This window comes from Salarias fasciatus, chromosome 6 (genome assembly GCF_902148845.1).
Source record: "Salarias fasciatus chromosome 6, fSalaFa1.1, whole genome shotgun sequence".
Lineage (NCBI taxonomy): Eukaryota > Metazoa > Chordata > Actinopteri > Blenniiformes > Blenniidae > Salarias > Salarias fasciatus.
Genome location: NC_043750.1, coordinates 22,440,131 through 22,454,777, shown reverse-complemented (window position 1 = coordinate 22,454,777; position 14,647 = coordinate 22,440,131). Strand labels below are relative to the sequence as shown.

The 14,647-nt window shown below is 43.8% G+C and overlaps 1 protein-coding gene across 7 annotated transcripts in view; it reads left to right on the top strand.

Moving 5' to 3' along the window:
* The window catches only part of lrba (LPS-responsive vesicle trafficking, beach and anchor containing), a 184,463-nt gene that overhangs the window by 61,090 nt on the left and 108,726 nt on the right, over window positions 1-14,647 (top strand). For 6 of the 7 annotated variants that reach the window (XM_030094715.1, XM_030094717.1, XM_030094721.1 and 3 more), the window contains exons 30-33: window positions 4,347-4,516; window positions 6,576-6,660; window positions 6,934-7,067; window positions 7,786-7,847. In XM_030094715.1, the coding sequence (XP_029950575.1) occupies window positions 4,347-4,516; window positions 6,576-6,660; window positions 6,934-7,067; window positions 7,786-7,847 (451 nt within the window). The remainder of the gene's footprint in view (window positions 1-4,346; window positions 4,517-6,575; window positions 6,661-6,933; window positions 7,068-7,785; window positions 7,848-14,647) is intronic. The other variant, XM_030094718.1, reaches the window with a different exon arrangement.

Sequence of the window (14,647 nt, the reverse complement as noted above, 5' to 3'; positions counted from 1 at the left end):
TCTGATCTGATGGAAGGAAATTGTGTTAATGTGCTGCCACTTTTTTTGAGGTGACACCCGAGCAATTGTGAAATTTACATCACAGTTAAATACTGAAGTTTTTGTTATTTGTTGATTTTAATAGTAGGTGAGCGTCTTTGTCTTTCATGCTTTGTGTGCAGACTCTTCGTGGAAGAGTTTGTCCATTGTTTAAGAAGCGCCTCATTACGTACTTGTGAACCAAATCGGTTCTCCTGACAAAGTCCTGAAAGTTGTTCGACTGTAAATAACGGAAACATCAGCCTGCATCCACAGTAGCTGTGATGTACCGTAAATAAGTGACAGGTCACCTTATTCAAACCTGTGTGTTGCCATCTGCATGGTAGATTTCTCTTTCAGCTTTTCTCAGTGCCGTTATTTCACAGCGCTTTTCTTTTAAGAACAGCCGTTCTGAGATTTACATAACTCCTCAACCATGAGAAATGAAACAATCACACTTTTGTAATGACTTATCAATTAAAACTGGCCAAAATGCCGTGGGTGCTGACGACTCGGGATCGTTTCACTGCAGTTATACAGCTGAGTGCACATTGTGAAAATGTCTGTTAACAGTAAATTTAATGTACTGGTTATTTTTCTAAGTGACTTGTTACTTTACAGTTTCAGTATCAGTCACTTGCTCCTGTCTTTGACAGAAACTAACTGTAATCGAGTTAAATTTTTCAAGAATGTAAAAATGGCCAAATATGAGTTTCCGTCTGTCCGTCCATCGTCTGTATTGTTGTATCCAGTTCAGTGTTTATGGACTCTGAAGCCGATCCCAGCTAACTAAGTGCAAAGGCAGGGTTACAACGTGGACAGGTTTCCAATATAAATAGCTTTGAAAAACAGATATATGTTTATACATTTACAGAAGCCGGGCTTTTTTTTTTTCCTCTGTGTCAGGCCTTTCTGTTGTCGAGGTGTCAGATTATTTAAATTACTCCCAGTCAAAACGCACTTGCTATTCATGTCAACCTGCTGGATTTAAGCATATTCTTATTCTCATTTCACCGCTTTTTTTTATCACACCGCTGTCTCTCAGCCTTCACTCTCTCCAATTACCCCAGGACACATGTAGATGTTTTCCAGTGGTGTTTATTATCACGCTGTAATGACTCTATCAGCGCTCAGCATCTCCCACTAAACCACTAAGTCTTCCAGTGACACCAGTTCAAACCAGAGCTGACATTCTACACTGACATCTCTTGCCAAAACATGGCAACTTTCTGCCTGCCCAGGGGAGGCTGGATTTATGAGACCAACGTATGGGGAAAAAAAAGCAAGGATCTCTCAGATAAAAACTGGGGGGTGGGTCACAGGGTGAAGTATCCCCACTGATTTATTTAGTAGTGCAGACCTGCCGGGTTTCTCCCATGCATTTCTCAGCTATGCCCCTGTTATGACAGCCAGTCTGCAAATATTTGCTGACACTAACCAGAACTAAACAGTGTCATTGTACAAGTCTGTGATTTAGGCTGCATGGTTCAGCAGAATATGTGAGTGTTAGACACTGGGATATACATGGTGCAGTTGTTTGCATTCCTGGCAGCAGACTCCGCGTGCATGTGAGAGCTGATGTACGGATGAGTTGTGTTGATGTGTTGTTAATGTACTGCTGACAGTAAGCATGTCAGACATAAGCACGGCTCGGGGTTGAGGCCTCCCTCTCTATACTCCATACAATAATTTGTAAAAGTGAGGCTTAGTGAATGAAAAATTCATCACTGTTTTCCTACCGAGATACACTCGGGGCAGGGCTGCTCTTTTAGCAAAAAACACTGATAAATAAATCAGCCATTCTATAAGTTTGCAGTTTGTTAGGCCGAATGAATTTGTAGTCAATATAGTGGATATCTAGCATTTCTTGATTCATTACAATTGCGGGAATTAATATTGAAGCTGTCTCTACGCCTGATGGAAGTTTTTTTGTCTTTTTTTCAACCAACAGAAGCACACATTTAGGGTACTTACAGATTACACATCACATATAAATACCACTTTCTCTTGCACTGCTTTTTCCAGTTTAGGATTGCAAGGTGTTTGGAGCTGTTCCCAGCTGACTTTGGGTGAAGGCAGGTTACACCCAGAACAGGTCACCAGTCCTTTACAAGGCAAACCCTCAGAGACAGACGGTCATTCATTCACACTTTCAGTCAATTCTGAGTAACCGTTATTTGAATAAGTATGTTTTAGGACTTTGGAAAGCAATCAGTGCAATCAAATCAATTTGAAAGTAATATTTGATACATTTTGTTATACTGTTTTATTCAAACAACATATGGAAAATGCATAAAAATGTAAACATTGACACTGAGGCTTAAAATACAGGGAAATAGATTGAAATGAATCAGAAATGTTGCCGCTGTTCATGCCAAAGCTACAGTGAAACTGGTCTTGCAAGCATGTTGATGGGGGCTCTACTGTACGCCTACTGTATTACATTTTTACATTTAGGAAGATGTTCTCTAGCGCATTTGTTGTTTAATCAATTATTAATGCAGCAACACAAATTGTAAATACAGCATGCACAAAGGAAACACAAGATATTTCCAGAGCTTGCATCATAAAGTTGGTGCTACTGTGAAACTCCACCTTTCTCACTGTCTTCTTTCACTGAATAAAATTCCTGATGGACTTGCAGGTGTCTTGATGATCACTTTATGTGCATTAATGCCTCCTGCTGCTCAACTCTTTGTTCTTCTTGTGTCTGAATAGTGTGTACTCACCTACAAAGTGTTATTTTTATGCACATGCACACACACCACAAACATTTTGTTACTCACTCTCACACTTGTTTCACCTGAAATAGCAGAGATTACCGGAATCGCAGTGTTTACTGCACTTATCCATTGTAGGTTAAAGCCTTTAAATAATTCAGCCGCAGCCCTTCATACACACAGACGGAGACACGCTCTGCCCTGAGCTCCTGTTTGCGGGTTGAGTGGGGCCGCTGACGGCTGATTAATCGACTGGGGCGGCCCACTCATGATAAGTGTGGCTAATGACCTGCTGAATAATTCACTGGGCCTTTGCTGTAGAGCAGATGGAAGGCCAAATGCAAACATGGACATGTTCAGTGGCAGACTCCCTGCGCTCTCCAGCCCTCCTGCATTCATTTCAGCTCTCATATGCATGCATTAAAATATTTGTGAACACACATACGGACGTGCACGCGCGCCTCCAGTGTCTGCACACCAGGGGTCCTCCATCTCCCCGTCGTCCTCCACTGCTGTTGACACCCAGGGTGCTTCATGTCAGTTCCGCCCTTGCTCGCTGATATCACCATCCAGTCCACTCGCTATCTGAACCGAAACAAAGTTACCAGATCCCTCTATCTCCGCTCTTTCTTGGCCATCAGTGCCGATCGTTCTGTTTTGTCCCTGGTTCAGGTTTTTTTTTCTCTCCTCCATGTGTTTCAAGCCCCACTGTTACGGAGCCCTTTTATTTTCACTCAAAGCAAAGCTTGACTCTCGGGGTTTAACATTAATAGTCCCTGCTAATGGGTTTGATCTGCTGTCTTTACTGTGCAAAGCCTTTGATAAAACATCCAGCTATATGTGTACGCAACAGGGAGCCAATCCTGTCTCTGGCGGTGTGTGTGCAGGAATGCAGGCTGTGCTCTGGTGTTTGTTTGCTCTGCTTCATATTGAAAATAGTGCATTTGATGTATTCTTGCATATCTCGGTCAGCCTGCTTTGGTTTGTGTTTCTGAGAGGGAGCAGTAGCCGGTGATTAGACCCTGCTTCCCTTGTGTCAGCACCGATAAGCAAGGCCAGGCTGCCTTTGATATGGCCAGTGGTCTGTCAGAGCCCTGGTCCAGACTGACAGCTTATCTGCATGCTGCTCTTCTCCCATCTGCTGTTGGTCGGATGGGAATTGAACTCCACTTATTCGTAGCGTATCACTATGAGAAACACTTCCTGCTCGTTTACCAGAGTGACCCCGTCCACAGGCGGCGTTATCACTTAGATAAACTATATTCACCAATTCAACCTGTCAGATTTAGTCTTTCACTCCCCTGAAGTTTTGGAGAGTGCAGACACTTGTCAGACTTTAAACTGCAAAATGAATACTTGGTTTGAACAGTGGTCTGTAACTTAAAATGTGCAGGTGTTAAGGTGTTTGTGGATTTGTATATATGGAGGTATATGCATCTTTTAATGTTAGAAAAAATAGAAATTCTTAATCCCAGCCATCAAAGGTGCAGTGTGATGCATGTTTCACTGTGAAGGTGTGAAGGAACGCAACACTATTTGCAAGGCCCTGTTACCTGACAATCGACGTGGCAGGTTAATAATAGAAGAATATTTTGGTTCTCTCCACAGAAGTGTCGTCGCCGCCCCCAAGAAAGCGGGAGTGATACCGTCTCCAGCTGCTTCTGCTGCTGTGATGCCAGCCGCCGCTCCCTCTGTGTCTGGCAGGACTCCCATCGACAGTGTCGCTGTGGTTTCTTCTGGCGATGCCTCCCAGACTGCGTCTGCAGACTCAGCAGCCGGTGAGCAAACAGCCACAGCCACGCTCAGATATTGAAAGGGCCATGTTTTATTGAGGGCAGCAGGACAGAAAAAAAACTATCTGTATTTACCCAGACACATGGTTTCCTCTGTGTGGTCTGTTTGAACAATGTAGTCCTACGTCCAGAGGTCAGTGACGACACTGAAAGACTCCAGCAGATTAAATCAAGATGAGTGAAGTTGAATTTAAATATATCCGTGGATAGATATTTGTAATTTAGCTGCTTGCATGAAAGATGAGGATACAGAGAGGTGATCTTCAATACTGACTGATCCACCCAGGTGACTATGGGGTTCTAACAGGTACACCCTGGACAGATTACCAGTCCGCCATAATAATTCATATTTACCTATGAACGATAAATGCATGTCTTTGGACTGTGCTAGAAAAACCACATTTTCTTAACCTGCATATAGAGAATTGTCTGAATGTCACCATTCAGAAGTAACTTAAATCCCCTTTGTGGGATCAAAGTGGGCAGCTTTCAATGCTGCCGTTGCTCAGGTAGAACATGCACACTCCACACCCAAAGCCCATAGCCTGGACTCCCACCATTTTTGCTGTGATATGAGAGTGCTAACCACTCCTGTAGTATGGCGATTGAGCAGGTCCAAACAGCTGAAAATTCATTTTTTTTTGTTGTGTGAACATTAACTGTGGCGCTCCGGCGACCCTTCCCCAGTGCAGTAATTTGTAATCCAGGGAGAGTAACGGTGGATGAATAAAATAACATCTTTAACAGCACTTCTTTTGCCAGTTTATGAACACCCTGACGCTGTTATTCATCAAATCAGAGGTGACAATAAATTTCAAGATTTTTTTTTTATGACTTTTCTGCTTGTGCGAGTGTGTATACAATGCTAATATTTTTTTTTCAAGCAGTCTCTGTGTGTTTAAGAACGAAGTGTTTGACTTGAGCAGTGGGGCTTGTATATTTTAGGACATTTACTGTGCAATCAGGCTGAGGAAGTGCGTGCATGCGCGCGTCTGTATGTGCGTCTTGTAAATACTGATGAGCTTCAGCTGTGTGCGCTGGGTGCTGGGAGTCGGCGAGCAGTGTTGAGTAAATATGCTTTGTGAGTGTGCGTGTTTTAGTGGGACGGCGAGGGGTGGAGGTAGCGGGGGGAACTAATGGAGATGTTCATTTACTCCTCTTTGTTTGAAGGAGCTACTTCAGCTGGAGAGGGGTCCTCTCACCGGGCCCACATGGCGCTGTTTAACACCTTACATGCACACACACGGACAGGCACACACATTCCAGCGCACATTACACTGTCTGTCATTCCTGAAGAGTTATCCCTGCTCAGAGACTGTCCTGGCTGGAAAAACAAGTCCGCTGCAACACCAGAGGAATCCCCCCTCCTCCATATTCAGCTGGGCATTAGCTTATTTATGAGCCACAGGGATGTGAATTTACTGCCAGATCAATCACACGTGGACCTTGTACCTCGTGCGCCTCTGCCTCCAGAATGAAGCCGTAAAGCACCTTTTAGCTGTATAATGAAACAGTCACAAAAACAGCCCAGAGGGGTAAATTGATATGTAATGACTTAATGAGAAAAAAATACCCAAAATAAAACAAATAATTCAACACAGGTGGAGCACTGAAGCTATTTATTACTCCTAACAATATAGTAATATGCACAGGCTGAAGTAAATATACAAACATAAATCCCTCAAAAAAGACTTTCATTGTTCATTTTTTTCATGAAAGCTTTCATGAAGAAAATCCATTCATTTGTAAAATGGAGACTCACTTAACACAAATTACAACATCTAGTATCTAACCGTAAAATTGCGCTTGTACCCCCACTTGCCCTATTCCACCATAAATCCCCTCATCCTATACATCTGAATGGAGACTATTGTATTATTCCGTATGAGGCATGTTTCCACGCAGGTTTATGGTGCAGCGCTGCTCATATAATGTATTGTTCTGCTTGAGTGTGTGTGTGTGTGTGTGTGTACACAGTGTGTGTGTGCCTCATTCTTGTCCAACATCCAGACTAATAACAGAGTTCTTTGGTTTCTCCCTGCAGCAGGCGGCCAGGTTCCAGCCAGCGCCAGCCTGCCATCTGTCCCCCCACTCTCCCCTGTGACCCAGAACACAGCCCCCAATATGAGGTGATTCATCTTCTTTTCTCCCTCTTTTTTTCCCCTCCCTCTCCTTCACACACATGCACTATCAGCTGTTTATGTGCTTGAGCATACAGCATCAGTTGTTTATGCATATTCACCAGTTGTTACTTTGTCCTAATCCCATTTTCCCCTTGAACTAAAGCAGATATTTTTCTCATGACTTTATGAAACGTATTTCAGCATTCAGAGTCATATGCCGTTCATTTTTGTCCCACAGATCCTCTGTCTGTTCTTACCATGATTGTGCCTTGCTTTCAGTATCTCGGAGCGTCTGGAGCACGCTCTGGAAAAGGCAGCACCTCTGCTCAGGGAGATCTTCGTGGACTTTGCTCCCTTTCTGTCCCGCACCCTGCTGGGCAGCCACGGACAAGAGCTCCTCATAGAGGGCACCAGTGAGTGTCGGAGAAATGCATCATGCATTACAGCTTTTTTGTAAATCAGAATTGCCACATACATCCTTATTGAAGTGCAGTAGCATCTTTAGCCTCAAGTTAATCCAATTCTGGGATGAGTTTACATAGACTAAGAACTGGTAGTTATACTGAAGGTTTCCAGGGTCCGGGTCAGAGGCCAGGCCACTAATAGTAGTGTTTGGGATGTCTCCTGCCACCAAACAAAATGGAAAGTTGATTGATAGCTGCAAGGGAGGGGGGGGGGGGGTGAAAGTAGGCAGAGGGAGGGTGTGTGTGTGTGTGTGTGTGTGTGTGTATGTGCATGCATGCGTGTTTGTCTGAGTGTGATGGTGAATGTGTCACATGAAGAGCAACGGAAAGACCAGAGACTTCTCTGCCCTCCTTCCCCAGCAGACTCTGGACACCCTGGTGGCCCCCTGCCCTCTAAAAGCCCAGGGCTTGCCATTAGGGATCAATGGGACATATGCTGGCCAAGTAAAGCATGTAATACAAGGCTCAAAAATGTATTAGTTTACAGTAACATCATGTTGGCTCATTAGGTCCATCAATACTTCGCGCTGCCTTGCAGATGGCACGAGGTTGGGCAGTCCCTGTCGGTTGATTCCTTTGTGTGTTTTTACAAGAATCCAGGATGCTTTCGTGAAACCAGACTCTGAATAATGGCGTTTCTGACTCTCTTTGTGTCCCGTTTCTGCAGGCCTGGTGTGTATGAAGTCCAGCAGCTCGGTGGTGGAGCTCGTCATGCTTCTGTGTTCACAGGCGAGTCTGGCATCTTTATCTTTTCTTCCCTCCTGTCTTCTGCTTTTCGCCCGCTCTGATTTATCAGGCTCACCTTGAGTGCAGTAAATCCACAGAGCCTTATCTTCTTTTCCCCGCCCCACCTTGTCTACCTTTCCGCGTTCACCCTTTCTTTAGCCGGGGCAGTGAAACCAGAGGAAAGGCACCGTTGGCTACAAATATTGGTTTGAGGGTCAAGGGTGGCCGACCTGTCCGCGTCACCTTTGACCCGCATGCGGCCCCTGTGGCCAGGGCCAAACTGATGAGGAGGGATAATGTAGATTTGATGGTGCTTTGCATTGATTATCCCTCTTCTGCTCTGTTGTCTTGTGGGTGTTTTGTTGCCAAGTTTATTTAGCTGCTGCCGGATTCATGAATACTAATTCAGGGATCATAAGCAGGCGTGGGCTGATCAATGATCGGGGTTGTCGATAGATCACTCCAGGACGGCTGATTAGCATGAAGGCTTTTCACCGCACGGAGACAGCAAAGCAATAAACTGGTAAATTTGCTTTTAATGCATATAGTACGACGCACGCAAGCACCCGGCAGATTTGCCCTCGTATTTACACCCAGTGACAAGGACAAGAGATAAAAGCTCCCCTCTGGCCCTGTGTGGCTGCATCTTCACCAGTTAGAGCTATCCTGAAAAAATGCGCATCTCCAATAATATAAAAACGCATCTGATTAATGATACTTCTCTCACCACTGCACTTTGCTTTATCAGTGCTATTTTTTAAAGAAATAGCGCCTGTCACCTTTTTTTTCCCCCTCTCCACCTTCTCACCCCTATATGTTTGTTTCCCATTATTCACTTTGCTTCTTCTCCAAAAAGGTAATACAGTCAGATTACACATCTGTTAGGATGTCAGTGGTCGTGCATTGCAATAGAATTGGGGTAGTGGGACTCAGGGGAGGGAGTGAGCCCCCATAATGTCCAGACGCAAAGGAATTGCAGGAGTGAAAGGTGGATAGAAAACCAAAGAGAGGAGAGTGACAGGCTCTAATGCACCTATTTGTCATATCTGTCAGGGTGTTGTTTAATGCTAATCTAATCAAAGGCAGAATCTGGGTGATTGCTCCGCTGCACAGCTCATGCCTCGCTTCCACGTTTGGTCCCTCGCCCGAGCCGTTTCTTCCTTTTCTCCAAGCTTATAGCTATCCCACCCAATCTCCCCACAACACACACATACACACACTCATTCAGCGAAAGGACCAGGGATTGGCCATCATAGTGTTGATTGCTTCAATAAATCATCCAACCAAATTCTCTCACAGCTAATGCAAATGTAATTTTATTGTTGTGCAAAAGAAGGGAGGGGGGGGGGGGGGGGGGGGGGGGGGGGGTGCAGGCCGGGAGGGGAGGTAGAGGAGCAATATGCTGCGTCTCACTGGGGGGAAAAGAGGGAAACAGGGACAGACTTTCCTCTGGGCGAAATTACAATGTATAATTATTTGTGTGTTTGTTCTCCTTGTGGGGCAGTGAGAGTGAGCCACCGCCGTGATTGATGACGTTATTTAGCCGGGTTTGTCGGGCCCTCTGGCACAGGAAGCGCCCAACCCTCTCACAGGAAGTGCCTGCATGGCCATCTTGTGACTTTTCACTTGAAGCCAACTGGTGGGGTGGGAGTAGATGGAGATGATTTTGATTGATTTCTCCACCCTCCTCCACCCCCCCCCCCCCCCCCCCCCCACCCACCCTCATCAGAGTTGTGATGTGATACCATCTCTGCGAAATTTTAATTAATTTCCCCAGCTTTGAGATTGAGTGGAGCCGGGGTGAAGGGTCAGGAGGCGAGGGACTGCAGAGCAGTTTTTAATCAGCGGTTCTATGAAAGTTGCATTGGCGGCCACATCAGCTCGGCATTGAGGAGGGGATTGTAAACCGCTGTTTGATAGTGCCCCTCTTCCAAATAAGTACAACAGCGCTCCCAATTAAAGGACCATTTTCATCAGACATTAACTGTCGGGGTGGCGTGCCGCCTTGTTCTCCTCCGTAATATTGATCCTCACGGACTGCTGAATATACAAAGTGAGGATTAATGATCATCAACTAAAGTTGTAACAGAGTGCCACTTAAGATAGGAAAAAAAGAAGAGCTGACTGTGAGCTGTCACTGCACCTGGCTCTATGGGCCTCTTAGGACTCCACACAACATTTATTCTGATTGCTGTTAAATATGTCACTCGGTGGTTCATTATTTCTCTGAAAACCAGTCTAAACATGGCCATAACAGTAAGAAACAGCTGTTGGTATCTCTTCAGCCTCAGTGATGGACGTTCGGACACGGACTCTGTAGAGTCAGAATCACAGATATATGAACCCAACAGAAAAACCGAATTTCAACCTTAATTTGACGGCTCACAGATTCACTATGAGGTAGATGGATATAATCTAGAAATCAGTGTAATGTACGTAATTGTGCATAAAAAGATAATTGAATCAGTTTAATGCAGAACACCCACTCTTGATTCTTTAAAAGTTGTGGAAAACACCTAAATCATAGCTGGTAAATATGGCATTTTTTTCCTATGATCACACCTTTAAACTAAAATGAATTAAAAAAAAAAAGGAATTGGACCAGACTATTTAAAAATCTAAACTCAATTATGAAGCCATTTTTTTTAAAGATATTTTAAATTTCTTGTGCTTATTTTAATGAAATGAATCTGTTACGTTGGAAATACACTGAGAACACGCTAAAGTATATGATAGTGTAGATTGATGATTTTAGCTATAACTATTTGTAGATTCATGTTTAAAAAAAAAAAAAGTTTTTGACTCAAATGGTGTTTGAAAAAGACGGATATGATCACTTTTCGAGTTAATGCACAAGAATTTGTAATATGAGCTTGAAAAAGTAATGGTTTTCAGGATCCTGACAGCAGGATCTGAAATTCTGAAACGTAACAAACTTCTTTTTGTTGACTAGTAATTCTATAAAAAAAAAACTTTGACAAAGACCCACTAAGGTGTTTACTTTTTTTGGCACATAAAACAGAACAACAGTCCATTTAAACGGCTCAGTTTTTAGTAGAAGTTTCTCCTGCAGAAGGTCCTTTTACTAGCTGAACCAAAATAAATGTGGACACGAATAATAGTTTTCTTATAGTAAGGATTTTTTTTTTTTCCCCCAATCATAAACCATTATAATTTCACTCTAAAATATGATAATAATTTGCAGTAATGATCATGTGATAAATGGCCAAAATTAAAAACTGCATATATCCTCCTTAATGAAAAGGTCTAAATGAGAGACCGTATGATTCAGCAGTGATTTATTTGACATCTCAGATTAGTTTTCAGTATTAGATGTTAGATCATCTGTTAGGTTGAAACCAGTGTTATCTCAGGTTAATTACACGGTATCATCACATTTGTGGACTATAATGTGCTACTTGAATATCATTAATACCATATAAATATTATGAATTCACGTAGGTGAAAGAACAAGTCCACGTTAGTCTCCATCTGAAGCTTGTTTTCTCCCGTCTTTGTAATATTTACGGCCGGTGTTTTGTGTCGTCTTCCAAGTAGCTTCCACCTAAAACATCTGATTAATAAGTAATGCAGCGTGACAAGAGAAAGAGCTTCTCCTCGCGCTCGCTGCCGTCTGTCCGCAGCTTTGAGAAATCATCTCGTTGGATACTGGACCGTCTGCGACTAGTGGAGACCCATAAATCTTCTCAGTAGCTGCATTTGTGTCCTGTAGATCAGCCATTATTGTCCGGCCCCTCTGTCAGCCCATCCATCCTTCTGCCATTTATCAGAAATGCATCCTGTACATGGAGTGGAAGGAAAAGGGAGCGAGACGGTGGAGTGGTGTGGAGTGGAGGCCGCTGGGTTCATGATGATCGAGTCCAGATAGTACCGTCTCCTATCCAGTTTTATCAACAAATCTATTTAGTTTCGAAAAATCATATGTTAAAAATCCTGCTCTTGTATCTCAGTGCGACAAATGATCTTAATTGTTTTTTTAAGAGTTTTTTTTTTTTTTTTTTGCCATTTGGCTAATAAAAATTACAATTTACATGAAAATATCACTTAATTGAAGAAAACCTGATTGGTGTTACATCTATATTACCCAGAATTCACAAATCCAGTCCTATCTGCCACCGCCCTGATCTTTATCTGTGATTTTAGGCAAACAGTTGTCGCGGCCACCAGTGCAGATAATCCTTTCATTGTAATTCAATAACATCAATGTTCAACCGCTAATCCACTGACTGCACATTATCATAGATTCCCGGCCCGTCCCGCTAAAGTTAACCTGTTTAACAGATGGGCACCTCTCTCCCAGTCAGCGGGGAGAAAGACATTGACTTCCCAAACACTTGGCTCCTCCTGACCCTTGACCTCCTGACCTCCAGGTTAGAAGAAGAGAGCGTCGGAGGCCCTGAAGTTTAAACCCCTGCAGTCAGGGAACAGGTCTGGAGCGTCCGGACGTCAGACGTCATGCTCTGCGCAATCAATAACAGAATCTGAGAAACGAGGGAACCGGTTGTGCAACTTGTAGAGGCCCCAAAAAAAAGAAAAAAAAAAAAAAACCCTGAAAGTTGGATTATACACATTTTCTTTTGTATATTTTATTGAGTTTTCATTGGGTTGCCTGTTTTAAAAACTATGCAGCTGAAAGTGGGGTCTTGTGCTTGAACTGCTAAATAGCCATCCATATCTGTCACCGGCCATATTTCTTCTTCTCTCTCATACGCGATGGATCAAACACAGAGAGTGTTGGAGGGACCTCTCGGGGAGCTGGACGAGGTGAGAGAAGTTACGAAGAACGCCAAGAAACCAAGGGACAAAAATACCTTCTCAATCATTTTCCTCGCAGTCAGCCCTGCACCCAGTCGAGCAGTTAAACAGGCATGCGAGGTTCAAGATCGGTGAAAATCAAAGTGTTATTTTTCCCTCCCCCTCCAGCTTCGCCCCCACCCCGGGCCCTGCTCCGGCGCCCCCTTTACAGCCACGCCACGAGTCGCGGCGTCCCTGCCGTCACTCTGCCTCAGAGGATAATAGCAAGCTGCATATTCCCTGAAAATATTCCGTCCTGTGAGACGCAGAGAAAACACAGTAACACCAACTGGCACTTAATTCTGCGGACTCCCTGTCGTTGCCAACTATGCAGCCAGAGACTGGGGGGGGAGGCGGCGGGGTGTGGTGTTCTGTGTTGGAGGAGCGTAGGGTCAAGGGGGGGGCTTCCTGACAGGAAGTGAAGTCTAGCAGGGAGGAGAAAAATCAGACAGGAGGCTCCTAAAAATACTGAGTGACTTTTAATTTGGCTTTCGGCCGTCTTCCCCGTGAGCGGCGAGCATCGAGTGGCACCGACGCTGTTCGGTTATTTATACGCAACATATAATCGTGTTTCAAATAAATGAACTTCCCTGCCGGAGCCCTCCGCTCCTGACAGGCGCTGTTAATGTAATGTTTTCCTACCTGACAGCTCCCTCGTTATGAGGCCGTGGAATGTGTTCCTCTGTTTCTCTCTCTCAGCCATCCCGCTGATAAAATCATGTCCTGGCGTCTTTGCTGGGATTTTGAAGTGGAAACTCGCTTCCCTGCATTTTTAACCTTGTAAAACAGAGGTTCAAGCCTCGGACATGATTTACCTTCTTAATGGGATACTTTAGCCTATTTATTCCCAGTCCTGCGGCTGAGACCAAATCCAGGATTTGGAGCTGCGCAAAGTCATTTTGCCAACTATTGTCTGCAGGAGTTTTCATTGCCTTGAAGCAGGTGTCGAAGACATTCATGCAGATGTGCGAGGCAGCTTTATTTTTATAGTGCACTTCTTACAAATGGACACCGAATGTGCTGTACAAGTATTAAGAGTATAATATAGTTCCATAGTAGGTGTTCGTACTAAACTAACTGTGCAAAGTTACTTTATTTGTGTTGTGCATTTCAACAGAGGGGCCAAGTGAAGTGTTTTCACTGAGCAGAAATGAACAATGACACATGCAGACTCTACAAGTCAATAAGAAATATGAGTTAAATAATAAAATAAACTCCAATACAGAGTTAAGGGTAAATTGCATCATAGATGACTGATTTACTGCAAACTCGATCAGAAAGGTCTTTCGTTAAAAGTACTCCAAGTTAGAACAGTCCTGCAGTTTTCTGTGAGCTCGTTCCAAATTCTCAGTGAACAAAAACTAAAAACAGATTGAACATGTTTTGTCGTGACTCTGGAAACAGAAGAAGCTTGATGCAGACGACCTGAGAAGTCTGGATGTTTTGGAACAAAACTGAAAGTCAGAGATTTGCATTGGGCAGAAAACATTTTCACAAAGCAGCGAATGTGTTGGGACTCCTGCATTTGCACCACAGGTTGCTACTGTTTCACTCCACCCAATATTTCCTATGACACCAGAGAGAGTTTATTAATATATTTTTTTTAGTAGAGCTTGCACCTCCTCAGGTGTGCTTTTATCAACTCATGCTCGCTTATTAAATGTCTGCGATGTATCCCAAAAGCAGGGAACACATGGACACTCACATTCTCACAGACAATTTAGAGTCACTGATGCCACCTGGTGATTTGAAGAAAACCCATGCAATCACTGGGAGAACGTAGATATCCCCCCCCCAGAAGCTAAAGCCAATCAGACCCTCAGTTTAATTTCTAACAAAACAAACTGGGCTCCTTTTTACCACTGTGTGTCGTGGCTTAAACTTCAGCCTGAGACAATGCAACTCTTTTTCTTGTTTTAAATGAAAACAAGGAAAACCTCCTCTGTGCTGTGCAGCCCTGAGAATCCATCAGAATTAAGGTAACATGA